The sequence below is a fragment of the Filobasidium floriforme genome, assembly GCF_021052385.1.
Source record: "Filobasidium floriforme strain CBS 6241 chromosome Unknown HD553scaffold_12, whole genome shotgun sequence".
Classification (NCBI taxonomy): domain Eukaryota; kingdom Fungi; phylum Basidiomycota; class Tremellomycetes; order Filobasidiales; family Filobasidiaceae; genus Filobasidium; species Filobasidium floriforme.
In genome coordinates, this window is record NW_025763633.1 from 848,050 (window position 1) to 866,567 (window position 18,518).

An 18,518-nucleotide genomic window follows, 5' to 3' on the forward strand; every position below is an offset into this window, starting at 1 on the left:
CGTTAAAACTATCACAACTCACCCATGACGCCTATTGCATCTCGTTTGCAGACGCCAACCCGGATTCTCGTCGTAACCACGCCACGTAGCTAGCCAAAAAGTTGACTTGCTCAAACGTCTCTATCGCTTTGATGCTCCTTCGACGACGGATCAAGCAGATCACCCTCTCGACGGTCGACATGACTCGAGCGTTTTCGCAAATCGCCTGAGAATCTTGTCCCTCTTCTGTGAGTTGGCTCAGTTGCAGTTCCAGATCGGGCAGAGGTCCGGCGATCCCCATCTTGATGGCCCATGCGCACGCGGTCAACCCAGCTCGACCGACACCGGCACGGCAATGCGCAAGTACATGCACTCCCTTGAGGGTATAGTTCCGGATGACTTTCTCTACGTGCTCGTCGAATGTAGTGAGTGAGGATGGTGTCAAGCCTTCGGGCATCGGAATTCTAGCGGAACGACGACGATCAGTAGCCGTGTAGAGCCGCACAATACGTCAAAACTCACCTCATGACCTGGAGGCCCAATTCTGCAGCCCGAGCTCGATACTCCTCCCAAGGCGCACCCAGGTACCGCAACTCGTTGTCATCCAGACAACTGATCAAAATGCGCGTCAGAACCGTCACAAGAAAGAACTCCTTGTGCAAAATTCCTTCCCACTCACCATACGATACAGCCTACGCCCATCTCCTTGATCCTGCCCAGATCCAACTTCAGGTCACGGCAGATGGCCGCTCGTCCTCGGACTGGCCCATCCAGCCGAACCTTTTTCCCAGGACAACTGCTGAGCAGGAGATTCCCGATGCCAAGGTTAGTCGTCGGTTGTGGAATCGCGGTGATGGGGACAGGAGCGTTCCCTCCAATCTGATTGGCCATCACGGTCGACTGCCAGACCTCGTCCGAGGCTGGGCAAAGCAGCGGCTTTCCTGGCGATTTCACGCTTGAGACGGGTATCGTTGCTAGGTGGTTGACCAGCATTGGCATAGTATCCACGGGGACCAGCATCGACACGCTGAAAGGCATCAAAAGGACGTCAGACAACCTACTCTTCGTCATCAAGTCTAGAAAAGAAAAACTCACTTGATGGGATGCGTATCGCTCGTCTTGGTCGTGAATTGCTTAGCCTCTTGCCCAGGAGCGAGTTGCAAGCCTTGCATCCCATTGGATCCGGTCGAGTTGGCTCGAATCTCATCCTCCATCGCTTGCTTTAGCTCCATCTGTATCTTCTGATCGCGGTCGTGTTCTCCTGTGCCATTGGGCATATCCAGGTGTTGTCCGTTCTTGAACTCGATCTCGTCCCCTTTGACGCTGTTAACGGCCATCCCTTCGTACCCTTCTTCTTGTTCCATGGATTGTGGGAGCATGACCCGTAAGGGCGTTTCGTTGGTGGGATTGTGACGCTGGACTTCGATCGCTTTTTCTTGCGCAGACTCCGCCTCGCTAGGTACCGAAGGATCCACATCCTTGACCCAGCTACCATCCATCGATCTCTGCAGACCCTTCTCCATCGCATTCTCGAGAGCCTGTCCTTGACCTCCAGAACTAGCGCGTACGTCCGGTTCGGTGACCGTCTCGAAGAGCCTACTGTCCCCATCGACCGTCGTGGCACCATCTTTCTGACTGGTCCGAGAAGTAGCAAAGGAAGACTCGCTACCAGTCGAAGAAGCCAGACTGTCGTTCCCAAAAGCGTCTTCTGCAGCATAGATCTCTTTCTCGTACATCGCCTGAGCCATCATGATCGATTGGACATGCTGCGGAGCGGCGATCGTCAAGGGACAATACTGCACCGGAGCACCTGAATAGAAAGCGAGCGGGATCATGAGCGTTCTGTTTCCGTACGATTCGCCATGGCGTGGTTTGGCTTCGACCGAGACCGACCTTTTTCACCAAACTTGAGCTTGTTATATTCGCTACCGTGCCACTGACTACAAAGGCTGCTCAACCCTTCACAGGCGTCGACAAGTATGGCCCTCCGAGCTTCTTCTTCGGCCGAGGTAGCGTTGTAGGCGTACATCCGACGAGGGTGTGGAGGATGATTTTGCATCTGAACCGCTGGAACAGATGGCGGTTGAGATGGGATGGACCTAGGACGTTCAGGTGCGGCATTCGGTGGAGCCGGAATGTGGGAATCGGACTTTGATCCCTGGAATCCATGATGCGGCGTGTGTTCAGCGAGCGTAGGACCGAGGTCCGAACGAGGTCGACTCGTCGAAGGTAAAGCGCCTTGATCGACTCCATTCGCTTTCGGCCACGAGGCTGTTGTTCGCTCGCCCCTATCTCTTTGCGGCTGCTCGTTCTCGACATCGCCAACCGGCGAACCTTCACGAGATCCCAGCTCGACCTCCCGATGATCCCGCTTCTTTCCTCCTTCCGACTTGTTCAACCACAAGCTTGCTCGACCTTCGTGTTCTTGTTCAGCTCCTGCTTCACCTCGACCTGTATGCTGATCTTGGATGATAGGCGGCGAGAGGCTCGACTTGAAAGTCGGGAACGAGTATCCCAACGATCTCGGCGAGGTCGAGGGTGCACCCGTAATCACTCGTACCGGGGATGTAGGAGTTTGAGGAAGAATAGCACTCGAAACCGGGTCGCGAGACAGACCACGAGGCGTTCGGGTCGGTGTTTCCGGCAAGAGCTGGGGGTCGGTCGATCCCGACGATCCGAATTTGGTAGCCGAAGTGGGCGTGGGCGGTAGACACCCATGCCCAACAGAAGAGCTCCACCCAGATCGATAATCTTCTTTCCCTATTTCCCAGCCCGACCCCGACCCCGACCCGCCAGCCTGATCCCTCACACTCGCCTCCACCCCACTTGAACCATCACATTCTTCCATCCCTCCCACCTTGTCAGCTCTACTACCCACATGCTCATCAACTGGGACCGTATCTCGACCGAGACCTAGATCTTGCTGGTTGTGGCCGACCTGTCTCTCCCTCTTTCTATCTCTTTCCCGCTCCCGCTTTTCAGGGCTCTTCATCCCCTTGATCTTGGTACTAGCTACCAGACCCGAAGAGGACGCTATCGAGCGTTTATTCGGACCTGACGGACGATGATGCGCATGTGCGTGCGCGGGCGGCGAGATTGAACTTGAGGTGGACGAGTGTTTGGGTGCCACGTGATTTTGTAGGTGATTTTGGTGGTGCTGGTGACGATGCTGATGAGGAGTGTTGTTCTGGCGAGAATGATGATAGGCAGGAGAATGCGGTCGAGAATGAAAGGAAGAGGTTCCGTTCGAGGCAGATGGAGAGGCGGTAGACATGGTCGGGATGGCCAAGCCGGGGATGTATAGATGCAAAAGGTCTCTCTTTCTATCGTTGCCTTTTCGTTTGTCGGTCAGATTGAGGTGATGGAGAGTAGGATTGAGGGAAGAATTGAGATAGAAGTGCAGCGTCTTTGTTCGACTCGAAGAGCTTGTCTGCCAGACCAAACGACCTTGAAATCAAGGGAAGATTGGCAGGTGGGCAATGTCGTGTTCTTTTCCTCGTCGACGTGAGACGCGTTTATTGAGGAGGTTCTTGTTCCAGGATCAAAGGCGACATTGTGATTGAGATCGTTCCTTGTGCGAATAACAAGAGTCTGCTTTTTTTGGCTGAGCGATGTACGGCGGGTCCTTGTTGGTTGAGATAGTGGACGTCCACGAGAGCTGAACGGATGGGGATCTAGATGTGTCGGCCAGGTCGTCCGGAGTTCGAGAATTCAGATCAACGTTCTTCTCCTGTTCGGTCAGGCTTTTACTGCTGTTCTAGCAAAGAATGGTAGTCAAGGTCAGCTGCCTGATCTCGATACAGCTCAAGAATCAGGGTTCGCCTTACCTATCGTATGGTAGAGCTCCTACTGCCTCAGATAACGCGTTTCGATACGCTTTTGTCCCGGGATTTCGCGGCGATCTGTTCCAGCCAATCTATCTCTCTTTTTCTTGTGTTATCTATAAGGCGTTGATATATGTCCATGAAGTTGTGCAATACGAGAATCTGCTAAACTCTTCAGAGTCGGCCAGCTTTGGTGGCGACAGGTGCGGGGAAGCTGGATGTTGGTCGGAAACATAATTTACTTCCGAAGATCAGGTCACGTGAGCCAAAAGGTAAGCTACTCATCATCGGTTTCGTTCTGCCTCTTTGGACCTGTGTGAGTAAATCATTATTCTAGCGGTTGCAATAAAGCATACTTGGTATAATACAAGAAGACGGCCGTCTATTCCTATAAGAGATCCGACTGTAGACTGGAGAGGGCCAGCCGATCCATCCCTTATTGATGAATCGGCTCGATCGGTATCGGCCCCGAACTCCGACCCATAGATTCTCCTCCCATACAATTGTAGAGCACAAAGACCACCAGACAGTGCTACGCCGCGGGGTCATGTTGATTAGCTGACAATCAAAGTGTTTTTGTGAGAGTTACACTTACCAGTGCCGCGCTGTACATGATGAACAACGATCGAGCGCGTTTGTTCCCGACGACCGCTCGCGTGAGGGCGAATACGCCCCGGTCTATCGGGTTTAGAGCAGAGATCGCTCGTTGTGCTTCCTATTTTCCCCCAACAACATGCCCAATAAAGCAGTGTGAGTATCGCGTATACGGGCTCGTTGAAAGGAGCAAGGAAAAACTAGTCACTCACCCTCCCCTTGAAAGCCTCGAAAGGGTTCAAGCTCTCATCGTACTTGTCCCGATACCTCCCCAATTCGACATCGTCCTTGCCCAACCTCCCAAACCTGCCTCCATTCAACCCCGCTGACCCACTACCACTCGCACCTGTTCCTGCAGCACCCTGCGATACCCCACCCAGAGAATATCCAGCTGTTCCGGAACCGGAAGGTCCCGCTGCAGCGTTCGGCCCCGTGTTCGCGTACGACTGCATGTACCGGACCTTTTCGTACAACTTGAGGTTGTCAGATTGGAGCGTCTTGATCTCCGCCCGGAGGTCGGCGAGGCCTTCGGATTGTTTACGCAATTCCTAATAAGTACAGCGGGACGGGATCGATAGATTGTCTATTAGCAGTTGAACCCGGAGAAAGACGGTACGATGCGGGACATACCTCTTCGAGCTCCGAGTTTCGTTGACGGAATCGATCCCGCTGGCTGGTCACGATCGGCAAGAGCGAGTTGGCGTTGTTGTCCCCTGGTCCCCCGCCGGGAGTCGACAAACCACCAGCGTTCGTGCTCGATGGTACAGGAGAGTCCTAGCGGATGAAGCAGCGTGAGTTGGAAACGGTCGAGCGAGAAGGAAGTCACCTCGAACGGGCTCTGGAGACTCACCGTCAACTTCCTACCACCCAGGTCTAGACCGGCTAGACCACGAGACTTGGCAGGCGTAGCGATCCCACCGCCAACACTGCCAGCATCGCTACCCTCCCCATCACCTCCCGCTGTAGGACTAGGGAACCCTCCATTCCACGCGCTCCCGCCGCCCCATTGACTCCCTGCCCCGCCTCCGAATACGCTCTTCCCACCGGCATTGTCCACCCTCATCAGATCATTCTCCAGCTTTTCATTCAACGTCTTCAACCTAGCCAGGTCGCTCTGTACGCTGAACAACCTGTCGGTGAGGTCGTCGTTCATCTGACCGAGCTCTTCGTTGTTGACCCGGAGTTCGGTGAGGTCTTGTTGTAGACGCTTGTTCTTGCTGGCCAAGAGGTTCTCTAGCGACCGGCCGTGTTGCGCGTTGGCCTTGTCGGCGTTGGGATCCGGAAGACGCATCGAGTCGTCGTCCTGATCCATGTCGCCGCCAGAGAATTCGACGTACTGTGCGTCCAAGCCAAATCCGGAATATCAGTCAAATGTGTCGGTAGTCACCTGGACTTAGAGGAAGGGAAGACGACTGCACCTTCATGATCTCCAATTCTCGCTTGATCTCGTCGTAATCGGCATAAAGCTTGATCTTGCTCCTCGCCGTATCCAGCTCGTTCTTGGTCGTCGTCAACTCCCTCTCGACCTCTTCCTTCCGTTTAGCCGACTCGGTCTCCACCCTCTCTCGCTCGGCTTTGGCTTGGTCCAGTGTTCGGAGGAGTCGAGCGCATTCGGATTCGGAATCGGCGAGCTGAGCTTCGAGGCGTTTGGTCCTTGAGAGGCCGCAAGGTTTCAAAAAAAAAAAGAAACGTATTTAAGCGCTAGGTCGACATTGACGAGGTATGATCCCTAGTTTTCGACTCACTTTTCCACCCCCTCGCTCCCGCTCCTCACGCTCTCAATCTCGCTCCTCAACATCTCATTCCTCCTCTCCATCGCCGCTACCCTCTCATTTGCCCGAGCCAGGTCGGAGACGACCATATCCACCTCGGCGAGCTTGGCCAGCGTGTCCTGGTCTTGACGTTGACTGGCATTGACGAGCTTGGCTTGGGTGGATTCGTTACTGGTGTGGAGGTCTTTGAGCTGGTCGCGTAGGGATGTGACTTGTTTTTGTAGATCTTTTTCCCTGTGGTGCATAAGACGAGCAGCAATTCGGGGGGAATCGTTATTAGTACCCTGTTTGTCCAGCGGTACAGTCACGCATGACATCCCCGAAAAGGACGACGCCGACGACGACTCACCTCTGCTCATAATTCTTCATCCGCTCATCATACTTGGCATTCAACTCATTCTCCTTCTGCTGCACCCTCTCGCTTAACATCCCTTCCATCTTATCCTCCAACTCTTCCGCTCTCCCTTCCGCCCGTCTCCTTCTTTCATCCACATTCCCCAGTTCCCCGAGCTTGTTCTTCAACTCCCCATTCTCCTCCTTGAGCCGGTCTACTTCGGAGGAGAGCAAGTCGGACTGGGCGGCTTTGATCGTCTGGTCCACAGCGGCATCGAGTAAAGGGTAAGGATCGGGGGCTTCGGCGAGAAGCTTGTAGACGTGTAAGAAGGCCGTCTCGCTAGACTTGGAGCGACGGGTGAGAGAGTCGATCTCGGATTGGTAGGCTTTCAAGAGGGTCTTGATGGCGTTGAATTTCTCGGGTTCGTCAGGAAGTTTCTTGAATTCTATTATCACACAGGGGTCGTTCATCAATCAAGTAGCAAGTCGTGTTGGGAGTCAGCACAGCCCACTGTATATATGGTCATAGGCATCCATATCCTGTTCGCGGGCACAGCAGACTCACCTCTCGTCTGCTCCGCCAGCTTCTTCCTCCCGACCAAATTCTCCTTCTGTGATTCTACTAGCTCCAGGGCGGTCTTATCGAGCTGTTTCTGCGTTTCCGCTAGGTCGATCTCTGTGAAGACGTCGAGAGCCGGGGAAATCAATTAACTCGGATTCAACCGAGAGTGGACATAGGGGGGGACGGTGGTACTCGCCTTTCCAAGTGGCCAAGGCCGAGGAAAAGTTGGCTTCCACCGTAGCCATGATTGGAGGTCTGGGCGTCTGTATGTTTTGTATCGGAGTGGGTGATCACAGCAGATGACAACTAGCAACAGCTGGATGTGTACATCTCTCGGTTTGACCTTGGTGGGTGATCGCGCCCTCCCGGGGCTCGCGCGGACATCTCACGACATCAAGTCAGACATCACGTGCATCACACCAGCATCGCATGAACATGCTATACGATGCACATACATGACAAGCAAGAAGAGAGGGTGGTCATTCCCTCTCTCTATCAATAATATAAACAAGTGTTATAACCGAAAACAAGACTCTTTTTTCGATGGCAAGAACGAGATCTAGTGCACAAGGGGTTATGTGTGGGAATGCGGGGTGGTTGGCGTCTACTTGACGTTGACCAACTTGATGTCAAAGCTCAAGGTCGAGTTGGGGGGGATCCCGGGGATCTTTTGCGATCCATAAGCCAGGGCGGCGGGGATCTGTCACCACAAGCAAGAAATACGGTCAGATCTTTCGATTCTGAAAAAGCGTGAGACAAAGGTAGACGAGGTAGGACGACGGTGCTCACGGTCAACTTTCGTTCTCCACCGACGGCCATCCCAGCGACTCCCTGGTCCCAACCCTTGATGACCTCTCCAGCGCCCAATCGGAAGTTGAACGGCGCACCGGCAGTGTTGGCGTCAAACTGCTTGCCGTTGAGGAGCTTGCCGATGTACCTACACGTCCCACAACAAACGATCCGTCAAGTGAAAATGGAATCAGCTTCAAAAGCATCTCCTAGATGATGGCGATAAATAAGTTTGATGAGAGAACTCGGGACTCACCTCATACCACATCGCTTGCCCTTCTTGGCGATAGCTCCATCCCCGATCTTGACGTCCTCGATGACCAACCCGCTAGGCAGAGTCTTCTTCTTGCTCCCCTGCTGTTCAGGCTTCTCGTCCTTGGAGTTCTTCTTTTCAGCGACAACGGGCTTCTTGTTGTCCTTCTTCTCGGCGGCGGCAACAGTAGAAGTGGGGGCGGCCTCGACCTTTTGCTTCTTCTCAGCCTTCTTACTACCAGGCTTTTCGGCAGAGGCTACTAAGGGTTCTTCGGCTTTGCGTTTCTTGGTCTCTGGGGTAGCTACGACGGGGGTGGCGGCGATCTTTTTGGTCTCCTTCTTCTTGGGAGCTTCGGTGATCTCCTCGAATCGGCTGCGCGAAGAAGAACAACCCCATAGGAAAGGAAGATAAGATTCGGTCAACGACCTGGAGTGATGTGCGCCCGAGAAGGAAAACAACTCACCCAGAATCCCCCTTTGATCCGTTCTTCCTCCCAACAACCTTTTCCAGATCAGCCATGTCGACATCACTGTCCTCGAGATCCTCCATCAAGTCCTCCTCGTCATCAGAGTCGCCCAGGGGGTAACCCTCGGAATCGTACTCGGAATCGGAGAGGTCGTCATAGTCGTCCCTCTCACCGGTAGGGAGGGGGTATTGGTCGATATAGTTTCCGAGGAGGTGGATGGTGCTAGAAGTTCGTAAAAAGGGGGTGGGGGAGATGTTTTGGGTTAGCGGATGTTAGAGCTGAGAGAATGGATGGGGATGAAGGTGAACTCACTTCTTTCCGGTGTTTTTGAAGACGACGACGTCTTCCTCGTTGAAAACCAAGTTGAGCTGGACCTGCTCGATCTTGCCCGGGGTCAAGGCGCAGAGTGCGATATCGACCGGCTCTTCGCTCAACGAGAAATCCTCGTCGTCCTCGTCCTCGTCATCTTCGTCCTCATCGTCATCGTCCTCCTCGGTGGCAATAGCAGAAGCGCTAACTTCGTTCGACTTGACCTTGCTCTTGCTCTTGTCACCGTTGATGGCAGCAGAGATCTTGGCCCTCATCTCCTGCTTGAACTCTTTGACGGCCTCGTCGTCCTCATCCTCGCTCTCCAAATCCTCAGGCGTGAGACCTTCCAAGTCGTCCTCATCCTCATCCTCATCCGACATGTCCTCGTCGTCCTCATCATCTCCGTTGAGCTCGGCGGGGTTCTTGGGCTCGAAAGCGACCTTGACGACCGATCGGGCGTTGACATCGGCGACCTCGTCGGTGAGAGAGGCGTTGGTGATGACAAAGTCGTTGCGGACGAGCATGGGGACTTCGGCCCCACCGGCGAGTTCGAGGTGCCAAAGAGCTTGAGCGACCATTTTGTTTATCGTATGAAGTTGATTGGTAGTAGTGAGTTGTAGTGGGTTGTATATGGAGTTGAAGAGGTCGCAATGATGAGAAGGAATGTCGAACGTTTGTTACCTTCTTGAACATTTTGCACTCGAGAGCAAGTTCGAACCAGGCCGGAAGCAAAAAAACTAGCGATCACATCACGTGACCACATACTTCCCCTTCGGAGGCAAATCCCTGCTCGAGTAGAACGTCGATCAACTCCTTTGACCAGCTGCTAGAAAGGTCGAGAGCGTTCGATGTACGTTTCGGTTGCAATTCTTGAGCATGTGCGAATCGAATGCCTCAAGTTCAGGTAGAGTTTCTCAGGAAATCAGGAAATCTGTGGGGGCTAGATGCAGCCGTACTGGTGGGGAAATGGACCGCAGTGATACTCGTGTTGGCGGCGCAAAACTTCAAGCACTGGACGCTTGTGCCGGACTGAAACATTCGAGTTTGGCTACAATCGCAGGGACTTTGACAAGAGCCCTCATGATTCAAACCAGGACAGAGGAAGGAACTGAGTCAACCGGTGTTTTTTGTCTCAATAGGAGCTTGTTGCTCATGTCTATGTGCAAAGGCACACCATGAGATCATGCGATCGTACCGGTCCGATTGCCTTACTGTAGCCGGCAGATCCTGTTTTACTTCTCCCCTACTGCAGTCCCACACTTTGACTTACCAGGATGCGATCTACGACACAGCGGAGGGTCTACATCCAATGCCCGTAGCAAGCGCTCTACTTGATAGAATATTTCAACCACCCAACGCAGTCAATACTGTATGGCTTTGACTACTCCCTTGTCGGACTCGAGATTTCGCTAGAAGGACCAGGTGATTGAACAGATCGTCGAGGATTCCATTAACCTCGTCATGAAGAAGCCTAGTCTTATCGTCATTCTTAGCTCAAGACTCGATGTAACGTGATCCACATTGAGTACATCCCTGGGCGAAGGTTCCGAGGTGCAACATGGTCAAGTTGCGTCTGTTGGGGCTCTCCATAGAAAACCTCGATCGCGTCCTCTCCCAGGTTGTGAAAGATGGAGTCAGATACTTTGCGTGCAGACTGTCCTTGGATTGCTCCCGTACTTATGATCTGAAGCAAGTCCTTTCAGAGATCTGCGACCGATGTCGAATCGAGTCTGTTCCTACACTGCGGTCCGATGTTTTTAGCAGGATACTTTGATGAATGTTGGCTCTTGAGGAATTGCGAATCGTCTACGTTTATGAAGTACAAGTCTAATGAGGAGTGTCAATAGACCATGCATTCTATCAGCCATTTTGCTGTCCGAGTGTTTGGTTCGTTTGCTTCACACGGTCAATCGTCTTGCGTCTCAAGCACGATGTATACAGTAGGCATATACTCCTGCGACAAGCACCGAGATATAGCATAACAAACGATGTCGGACGGTCAGAATGGAAGCAGCCTCAAGAGGAAACAGAGACCATGGCGGATTTGACACATCGGCTGTAGGGCAAATTTAGTAAAGGGGATAGAATGCATGAGCATACTGTAAGATCATATTACGGGTTTGATCAGGCATACACCTCTTCATCTTATCTTGAGCCTCGGAGTATGCCTTTTTCCCCCACTTAACAGGCAGGCAGGGTATCTGATAGGTCGAGCTATGATTCTGTGATCAATTTGTTTAGGTGTGAAGCTGATCTGGGTAGATACGGACGAAAGCGAAGGAAATAAATCTTTTGCCTTCGTTTCGTATCTCGGTTTTTAGGCGGATTCAGCTTGAACGATCATATTTCTTCAGTCCACCAAGTTGCAAGGCTGCAGATCAGCCAGTATCAATCGAATACTACTGTCTGCAGACTAGCACCAAATATAAGGCTACAACAGCAAAAAGCAAAGTACCGAATTCCCCTTGAACATTCCTTCGACGCAATTCATGGCTCTGGGTTCATGCGAATGAAGGGGTCTGATCTCGCTTTTCGCTCATCCTCGCCTGGAACCCTTCCTGCATCTCATCACGGTTCTTTGATAGTTGAGGGAAGTAGACGCCTGGATGGCAGATCGTAAGCAGGAACGCCGCGATCCAGATCATCCTATATAAAACACGATGCATAATGATGCGTTGGCAGATCGGTCGCAGTAAGCAGATCTAGATCGATGACACGATACTCGACCGCCGTTCCGGGCGAGGACTCACCCTCCATCAAGGACTAGGAAACTGATCTCGTCACGTTGGATCGCTCCTCCCCATCCTCCAGCCATCTCGGGTATACTGAAAGGTAGGCAAATATCGATTAGAGATAGATCAGCGATGACTGGAGGATGACCATCGAGGAGAGCGATTCGATCCGACTCACCGATAGATGCATCGAATCAGGATGGCAGAGAAGGCGCCGGTCACCGCATAGCAAAACCACCTGAACCTTTTCGATCGGATGTAGTATGCTCCGAGAGGCGGCAGGGGCTTGTCCCTATATGCCTTGCGGGTCCTAAGAACGTAGTCGGCGGTGACCAGTGCGAAAGCGACCAGCTGGACCACCTGGACGATGATCCCGACGAGCATCAAGTTGTTCCCGATATCGAGCAAGGACCGGTTCTCCTCTCCCGATGCAGCGATGGCTCCTCCGATGGCCTGGATCAAGATCGAAGCGACGTCGAGTCCGATGAACACCCAAGTATAGAGGTTCGGACGGATCCTCGACTTTTCCGTGCCGAACACGATGACGACGTGTTTGAGCGTGAGGTCGATACTAGCAGAGAGGAGCGAGGGGGCGAGGATGAGGCAGACGATCTGCATCTTGAATCCGCCACCGTCGAACGGGTTCCGATTCATCATGATCCTGCCCCCGTACCCGATCGACTCCATCGCGCAGCCGATGACGGTAGCGATCATCCAAGTCCATGTCTTGTATCGGATCCCGAGGACGAGTTGGGCGATTGTGAAGACTGCAAAGCTCGCACAGAAAAAGGCGTTTGCCCCGAGATTAGGGTAGTATCCGTAGACTGTGGCCTCGACGGGGCATAATGGCGAAACTTGTGTGCATTCGGACATTTAGACAGTTGCGGGTGTCCTCTCATTGAGAACCCGATGACCTGTGCTCATGCTCGTGTCGTACGTATATATGGGAGGCTGCTTGCGGCACATCGCGCTCAGCGACGAGTTTACTTCGCTCGCTCGTATATCCTATATCCTAGCATGCCAAGCAAGGCCATGCTTATGCTGCTTAGAGGTGAAGATGTGAGGGATTGACCGACGATTCCTGTGTTGCCGATCTGCCTGGCGATGACGTCGAGGTCAGATGCCAAGAGGGTGCGCTTCGCAGCAGCACAGCAAGAAGACAACTGGACGGGTCGGCTCCTGGATTGATATCCCTCCCTAGAATACCCCAAGAGCGTCGACCGTTGGTTCCATGGCATGGGCATTGAATTACTATATGACGACTTCGCGACCTGAACGTTGAGTTATTACGCATACGATGGATGTTCTTCTGCTCAGACTAGGAATTTAGCGCGCGAAGACCGTATTCTGATATCGCGGTGCATTGACAGAGACAAGTCAGGTCGTCCAGGTATCAATATACGGAATGGCCGATGTTTGCTGTTGCTATGGTGGATCGCAGGGTAGAATTTATAGCAATAGATACTACATTTCATCTAGAAGTGGCCCTGCCTCCAGTCGGCTCTGCATGCAACGGTCATCGCCCCGTCGCTGAATGATCAAACGTCGCTCGGGTATGTAACTTCGCAACGATACCGGACCGTCAAACCTCCGAACGAGCTTGATCGAAGAGAGGCTTTTGCCCCACTGCACGAATTATACCTACCCCGCATTTCTGACCGAGGCATTCGTGAAGCGATTATGGGTACAACTAAGCTCGGCCGTCAGCGTCCGTCAAGCGAGTGACTTCAACCGGGAAGTGAACCTCTCGCAACCTCCATTGCTGGAGTTGAGCCTGGGTCTAACGACATACCCGGGGGTACTTATGAGCGCAACTGCTATCCAATCGTTTATGCCGCTCATTCTCTCCTGCTGAGCGCATGTCGATCTACTGCGAGCAATTGAGCGAACGGTGCGGCGCAGCCCCGCACGAACGGGCGTGGAGGTAGCCAAAGAACTCGATATTGGAATTGCTCCTGCGGGTTACCAATGGATCACACCCACCCCACACCTCGAAACAACGACCGTGAGGGGTCTTGCCTCGTGATACGTCGCGTATCCTATTCTGGTTCGACGCCAAGAGAATCTCTGCGACCTCGTACCTGATGACGGACCTTCAAACAGGTGGAAATGCCTCCGACGTCACATGGCTTTGCGGGGTTGCACTGTCGACCTCTGCTCGTATCTGTGCGATGGTTTGCGGGGCAGATGACCTTGGATTATCCATCATCCTACCAGGATCTCGCTATATGTACTCCAACATGCCGATGCGGGGAAGATCCAGTTCTAAAATACGATCGCTTACCTGCCGAGAAAGCGCTGATTAGTTACCCTAGCCCTGCCGATCACACCTCAACATAGCTATCAGCGATCAGCCATGAATCGCTCGTATCCACCGCACGATGACAAGGCCGAGGTAATCCACGTAGAGGATGGCGTACATGATGCCGACGAGCACATGGGCAAGCAATTCGCCAACGATGCCGAGGGGAACCTTTTGCACGTCGACGAGGCCGCTAGTAAAAGGTTGACCAGAAAGGTACGCCTCGGAGTCGTTCCCAAACTCGGTGATCGTCCGTAGTTTGCAGCTAAAACACCTCATCTGCCAGATGGACCTCTATGTCGTCCCGATTGTCGCAATTCAATACCTGTTTGCCTTTATCGACCGGGCTAACATCGGTAAGCAAACCAGTCCAACTCGCTTTGAATAGATCATCGCGCTTAGACCATCCACTTTCACAGGCAATGCCAAGATCGCGGGGCTCGAGAAGGATCTCGGGCTGAGCGGATACGATTACAACCTGCTGCTCAGCGTTTTCTATATCAGCTATGTGAGAGCTCGACGTCGAATCGATAGCGCCTTGACTTTGGACTGACTTCTTCTCGACCTCTTTTCAGATCGCGTTCGAACTCCCCGCGAGCATGTTTACGAAATGGTAAGCGCACCCCATCTCTCTCGCCTCGACCAATTTTCCCTACTCGCTTACACCGCCTTTCATTGCCTCTCAGGGGTTAGGTTCGGACCTGGGCGAGCTATCCCGCTCTATACCATCATCTTCGGGATCCTCTCCATCGCCATGGCCTTTGTGACCAACCTCGGTTCAGGCTGCGCCGTGCGCTTCCTCCTCGGGGCTGCCGAAGCGGGCATGTTACCAGGGATCGCTTATTACTTGTCCCGGTGGTACCCCAAGCGGGAGTTGGCTTTCCGGTTGGCCATGTACTTGGGTGGGTCAGCGCCTTCAAAAAAATTAGATGAATTATCGGGAACTGATGAGTTTGACTGGGACCGTCAGTCTGTTCGCCGCTTGCGGGAGCGTTCGGGGGATTGTTGGCTTCGGGAATCCTCAAGATCGACTCTATCGGCTCGGTCAGGTCATGGGAACGTGAGTATTTGCAGTATCGTCCGAGTTTGTCCGCTTGCCGACTGAACGAGCTAAACGTGATGTTTCGCCCGTTTTGTCCAGTGATCTTCTTGATCGAGGGGATCATCACTACCGGTATCGGAATCTTTGCGTGAGCCATATCGCCCTTCAATGATTCATCACATCGCAATACATCCTCATTCGATCTGCTACCATTTGTCATTCTCAGATGGTTCTTCATGACTGCCGACCCGCAAACCGCCCGATGGCTGAGCGCCGAAGAGAAAGGTAAGTCATCGCGTCCCTCTTGCCTTGAAGTTATTCACGCACCTTGATTGAACCCGACTATTGCCTGGTCTCCTGCTGTAGTACTCGCTGACAACCGGATCAAGAGGGAACAGATCGGATCCACAGTCGTCGTCGAAAAGCTCAACAAGCGAGGTATCTTGCAAGGGCTGAAGAACCCGGTAGTGATCGCTATCGCTTTCACGTTCTTGTTGAACAACATCTCTGTGCAAGGTGAGTCGAAGGCGCGCACGCAAAGCGTTCAGGACAATGCTACATGCCAATTTGCGGGAGGTGAAAATTGATCGCCATCCTTTATTGTGTCTTTACAGGTATCGGATTCTTTACTCCCGTATGTCGCCGGTGGATCATCAATGGTGTTCAAGACAGGTATACTAATCTGATCTGGGCTCGAGTATAGACCATCGTCCGTACGATCTACCCCAATAAGAGCGTCATCCAACAACAACTACACACCGTCCCGCCTTACATCGTCGGGGCTGTAATTACGGTCATCGTGAGTCTCATCGATACCCTTTGTACACGGGGGGGAACTACCAACTACATGCGGGTTTTATGGGAATTTATTTATCTAATCAGTCTCGCTCCCCTTGATAGTTCCCCTACCTCTCGATGAAGGTGAACAAACGAGGTCTCATCGTACTCGGTGTCGCTCCCCTCTGCTTGGCGGGCTGGGCGATCCTCTTAGGTTCGCACGACCAGAGCGTCAGGTAAGCTGTCTTCTGGATCTGCTCGCGCTCGATACCGATCCGGAGAATGATACTGATAATGATACTTGTGAATTTATAGGTACGGAGCGATCTTCTTGACAATCGGAGGTGCCTTTGTACCCGGCCCTACTTTGCCAGCTTGGACGTCGGGTAACGTGGTGGTAAGTTCAACTTTCGGCTCAGGTTACCGCTCGGGATCGATTAGGATGCTGATCGTTCGACTTGTGTGACGCTTTGCGATATAGAGCGATAGTTCGAGGGCGGCAGCGATCGGTTTGGTAGCTATGTTCGGGAACTGGTCAGTCCCCCGCCCGTGCCTACGACTATCGTCGTGCTCTCAACTTATCAGTCTCGATTATTCCTTCATCTCGGAAACACAGCGGCGGCCTGATCTCCACCTGGACCGCCCTCCCCTCCGACGCCCCCTGGTACAACATCCTCTCCGGTCTCAACCTCGCAGCAACAGCGATCCAGATCATCGTCTGGGCCGGTATTCTCATTTATATGAAACGCGACAATCGGGCGAGGGATAGGGGGAGGTATGATCATTACGTCGACGAGTATGCGCCGGAGGATATGTGGAAGTTGGGGACGAAGCAGCCTGGGTTTAGGTGGATGGAGTGAGGGAGTGAGGGGCGGGGTGGGGTAGAATATGGGTTGTGTGGTACGCAGTGGATGAGGGTCAGTCAGTATGCTGTCAGGAAGGATGGGCTACGTTTTACTACGACGGATTTGATTTTGCAATGGTTGTACAATATACTAGGAATGCGTCGAGTCCGACCGCAAAGTTAATCAAATCCTCGGAACAGCTCTTTATCAGCTAATACCGTCCGAGAAGGTGATGGCCGTTATCGTTGAGGAGGAGTTGGAACCGGGGGGCGAGTTGGATATAAAGGACGAGACGAATTTAGGCAAGGCGGCTGTCACGGAGGACGAGTCGGTTACCGAGGACGAGCTGACTATGGAGGACAAGTCTGTTATCAAGGAGTAATGCAGCTCCGGACTCTGCGACTGGCTTCGTTCAGTTCGTGCAGGATGCCTCGTGCTATGCAACATCCCTTGGCGAACTAGGGACGGGTTCATCCCTTTCCCCGCCGATGACTCGATCGAAGATCATGTTCGCTGGAGTATCGCGGTCCAAAAGAGAAGGACAGTCCGAAACGAAGGAACAGGACATCCTACCCGCTACCCGCGCGTTGTGGCTAGGTCCTGAAGGACAACATATACTACTATACCCAAGGATGTGTCGAATTGCGATGAAACATGTCAAAGGCGGCGGATGGCGTATGGTCGTGATCACGTGAGGGACATCTCCTATCCGCGCGTTAAATAGGGTGGCTACATGACTTGTGTCCAAGGTGTGTAGGAATGTGTAGAATGTCACAAGAACTGTTAGGGACGCGGTATTTTTCTTACAGACGCGGTTTTTTGTGGGGTAAAGGTGGAAATAAGCTACGGATGATATCGGTCGAAAATGAGCGTGAGAAATATCCTTCCCGGTACAATTACGTCGCGTCGGGGCCTGATGTAGTTAGACAAACGCGTCGTCTCCAGTTACGTCTGTCTTCGATAATCCACGTCGAATTCATCCCTCAGCAATATTCACCATGTCAACTCCTCCTCCCAGTCCCCTTCACCGCCATAAATCTGTCGTTCTAGAGTTTCAAAACTTAAATATTCAAGAAGATGCTCCCCCCGAAATACTCCCGCAAGGACCAGTCGAAGGCCAACAATCGCCTATTGAAATCTTCACGCATGATTTCGCAGACGTTGATGACAGCGGGATTCTCCCTTATATCAACTCCTTAGCCGCTAAGGAGGGATTTGCTGTGCGAAAGGAGGGCAGCACCCTAAATAATTATTATTTACTTTGCACCAGGAGTGGCCAGCACCGCGATACGCATCAGTATCAAAAAACGACGGGCAGATTGCGTACGAAAAATCCCGAAGGCTACACAAAGAAATGTGGTTGCGGCTGGAAACTTTATGTCGCCAGAAAGCCGAAAACTGACAACCTGTGGAGGATTTCGATAAAGAATCTGGAGCACAACCATGAGCTCAGTAAATCAGCCTACGCGTTCCACCAACATCGAACCCTCACCGCAATCGAGCGGGAACTGGCGACCGCTGCGCTCGTTTCTAAAGCTCCCCCTCGTGCGATTGTCGAAATGCTCCACAAGAAAGCCAGCGGAGAGAAACGGGAGTGCTTCATCGGAGTACAGGAGATTTACAACCTGCGGGCCGAGATCAAAGCTGTGGCTTTGAGCGGTCGAACTCCCACAGACGCGATTGTGCGAGAGCTATATCGCAGAGGGATACCTCACCTTTACGATCTCAATAAAGAGACGAACGAATTACAAAGCCTTTTCTTTTGCAATCCGATGGGAATAGTCCTGGCGAAATATTACGGGCACGTTTTATTTATGGACGCCACCTACAAAGTTAATCGCTACGGAATGCCCCTGCTACACATTGTTGGCATGACCCCTGCAAATCTCTCGTTCACGGTCGCCCTGTGCTTCATGACCGGGGAAACTGAGGAGGAATA

At 52.6% G+C, this 18,518-nt stretch overlaps 6 protein-coding genes across 6 annotated transcripts; 1 reads left to right on the top strand and 5 right to left on the bottom strand.

Annotated features, from left to right (window-relative positions):
- Positions 1–31: 31 nt before the first annotated feature.
- HD553DRAFT_272877 (protein-tyrosine phosphatase-like protein) lies at positions 32–1,151 on the bottom strand (the record flags this gene model as incomplete). Its single annotated transcript, XM_046177789.1, has 4 exons — positions 32–443; positions 502–591; positions 659–1,006; positions 1,075–1,151. The coding sequence occupies 4 exons, from the start codon at positions 1,149–1,151 to the stop codon at positions 32–34; spliced, it is 927 nt and encodes a 308-aa protein (XP_046036406.1).
- A 264-nt stretch (positions 1,152–1,415) lies between these two features.
- On the bottom strand, positions 1,416–3,455 carry HD553DRAFT_44802 (uncharacterized protein). Its single transcript, XM_046184230.1, has 2 exons — positions 1,873–3,455; positions 1,416–1,775 (listed from the first exon to the last, which is right to left on the bottom strand). Exons 1-2 carry the CDS (start codon positions 3,251–3,253, stop codon positions 1,645–1,647), a joined length of 1,512 nt encoding a protein of 503 aa, XP_046036407.1. The 5' UTR covers positions 3,254–3,455; the 3' UTR covers positions 1,416–1,644.
- Positions 3,456–4,118: 663 nt separating this feature from the next.
- HD553DRAFT_312422 (CASP C terminal-domain-containing protein) lies at positions 4,119–7,341 on the bottom strand. The gene is made up of 10 exons (XM_046180098.1): positions 7,261–7,341; positions 7,068–7,178; positions 6,519–6,948; positions 6,143–6,403; positions 5,816–6,050; positions 5,248–5,733; positions 5,028–5,171; positions 4,610–4,945; positions 4,399–4,518; positions 4,119–4,335 (listed from the first exon to the last, which is right to left on the bottom strand). Exons 1-10 carry the CDS (start codon positions 7,307–7,309, stop codon positions 4,240–4,242), a joined length of 2,268 nt encoding a protein of 755 aa, XP_046036408.1. The 5' UTR covers positions 7,310–7,341; the 3' UTR covers positions 4,119–4,239.
- A 107-nt stretch (positions 7,342–7,448) lies between these two features.
- On the bottom strand, positions 7,449–9,523 carry HD553DRAFT_331691 (uncharacterized protein). Its single transcript, XM_046182029.1, has 5 exons — positions 8,885–9,523; positions 8,570–8,794; positions 8,110–8,478; positions 7,854–8,001; positions 7,449–7,764 (listed from the first exon to the last, which is right to left on the bottom strand). The coding sequence occupies exons 1-5, from the start codon at positions 9,457–9,459 to the stop codon at positions 7,669–7,671; spliced, it is 1,413 nt and encodes a 470-aa protein (XP_046036409.1). The 5' UTR covers positions 9,460–9,523; the 3' UTR covers positions 7,449–7,668.
- A 1,764-nt stretch (positions 9,524–11,287) lies between these two features.
- HD553DRAFT_285189 (RTA1 like protein-domain-containing protein) lies at positions 11,288–12,817 on the bottom strand. The gene is made up of 3 exons (XM_046178220.1): positions 11,792–12,817; positions 11,632–11,706; positions 11,288–11,527 (listed from the first exon to the last, which is right to left on the bottom strand). Exons 1-3 carry the CDS (start codon positions 12,484–12,486, stop codon positions 11,383–11,385), a joined length of 915 nt encoding a protein of 304 aa, XP_046036410.1. The 5' UTR covers positions 12,487–12,817; the 3' UTR covers positions 11,288–11,382.
- A 1,152-nt stretch (positions 12,818–13,969) lies between these two features.
- HD553DRAFT_328971 (major facilitator superfamily domain-containing protein) lies at positions 13,970–16,594 on the top strand (the record flags this gene model as incomplete). Its single annotated transcript, XM_046181899.1, has 15 exons — positions 13,970–14,131; positions 14,181–14,271; positions 14,335–14,423; positions 14,491–14,528; positions 14,609–14,817; positions 14,886–14,975; positions 15,057–15,105; positions 15,184–15,242; positions 15,324–15,473; positions 15,572–15,591; positions 15,661–15,756; positions 15,858–15,970; positions 16,050–16,131; positions 16,216–16,268; positions 16,351–16,594. 15 exons carry the CDS (start codon positions 13,970–13,972, stop codon positions 16,592–16,594), a joined length of 1,545 nt encoding a protein of 514 aa, XP_046036411.1.
- Positions 16,595–18,518: the final 1,924 nt, after the last annotated feature.

Bases quoted from the DNA above. Each gene is read 5' to 3' on its own strand.
- HD553DRAFT_44802 (XM_046184230.1), bottom strand. From the start codon at position 3,253: ATGTCTACCGCCTCTCCATCTGCCTCGAACGGAACCTCTTCCTTTCAT. The intron at 1,776-1,872 runs GTCGGTCTCGGT...GCTCCGGTGCAG, and splicing joins GCTCAAGTTTGGTGAAAAAG to TATTGTCCCTTGACGATCGC.
- HD553DRAFT_312422 (XM_046180098.1), bottom strand. From the start codon at position 7,309: ATGGCTACGGTGGAAGCCAACTTTTCCTCGGCCTTGGCCACTTGGAAA. The intron at 7,179-7,260 runs GCGAGTACCACC...ACGTCTTCACAG, and splicing joins GGCCTTGGCCACTTGGAAAG to AGATCGACCTAGCGGAAACG. The intron at 4,519-4,609 runs GTGAGTGACTAG...GGGGGAAAATAG, and splicing joins TCGAGGCTTTCAAGGGGAGG to GAAGCACAACGAGCGATCTC.
- HD553DRAFT_331691 (XM_046182029.1), bottom strand. From the start codon at position 9,459: ATGGTCGCTCAAGCTCTTTGGCACCTCGAACTCGCCGGTGGGGCCGAA. The intron at 8,002-8,109 runs GTGAGTCCCGAG...TGGGACGTGTAG, and splicing joins GGCAAGCGATGTGGTATGAG to GTACATCGGCAAGCTCCTCA. The intron at 7,765-7,853 runs GTGAGCACCGTC...TTGTGGTGACAG, and splicing joins GTGGAGAACGAAAGTTGACC to ATCCCCGCCGCCCTGGCTTA.
- HD553DRAFT_285189 (XM_046178220.1), bottom strand. From the start codon at position 12,486: ATGTCCGAATGCACACAAGTTTCGCCATTATGCCCCGTCGAGGCCACA. The intron at 11,707-11,791 runs GTGAGTCGGATC...CCTACCTTTCAG, and splicing joins CTGATTCGATGCATCTATCG to TATACCCGAGATGGCTGGAG. The intron at 11,528-11,631 runs GTGAGTCCTCGC...TGTTTTATATAG, and splicing joins TTCCTAGTCCTTGATGGAGG to GATGATCTGGATCGCGGCGT.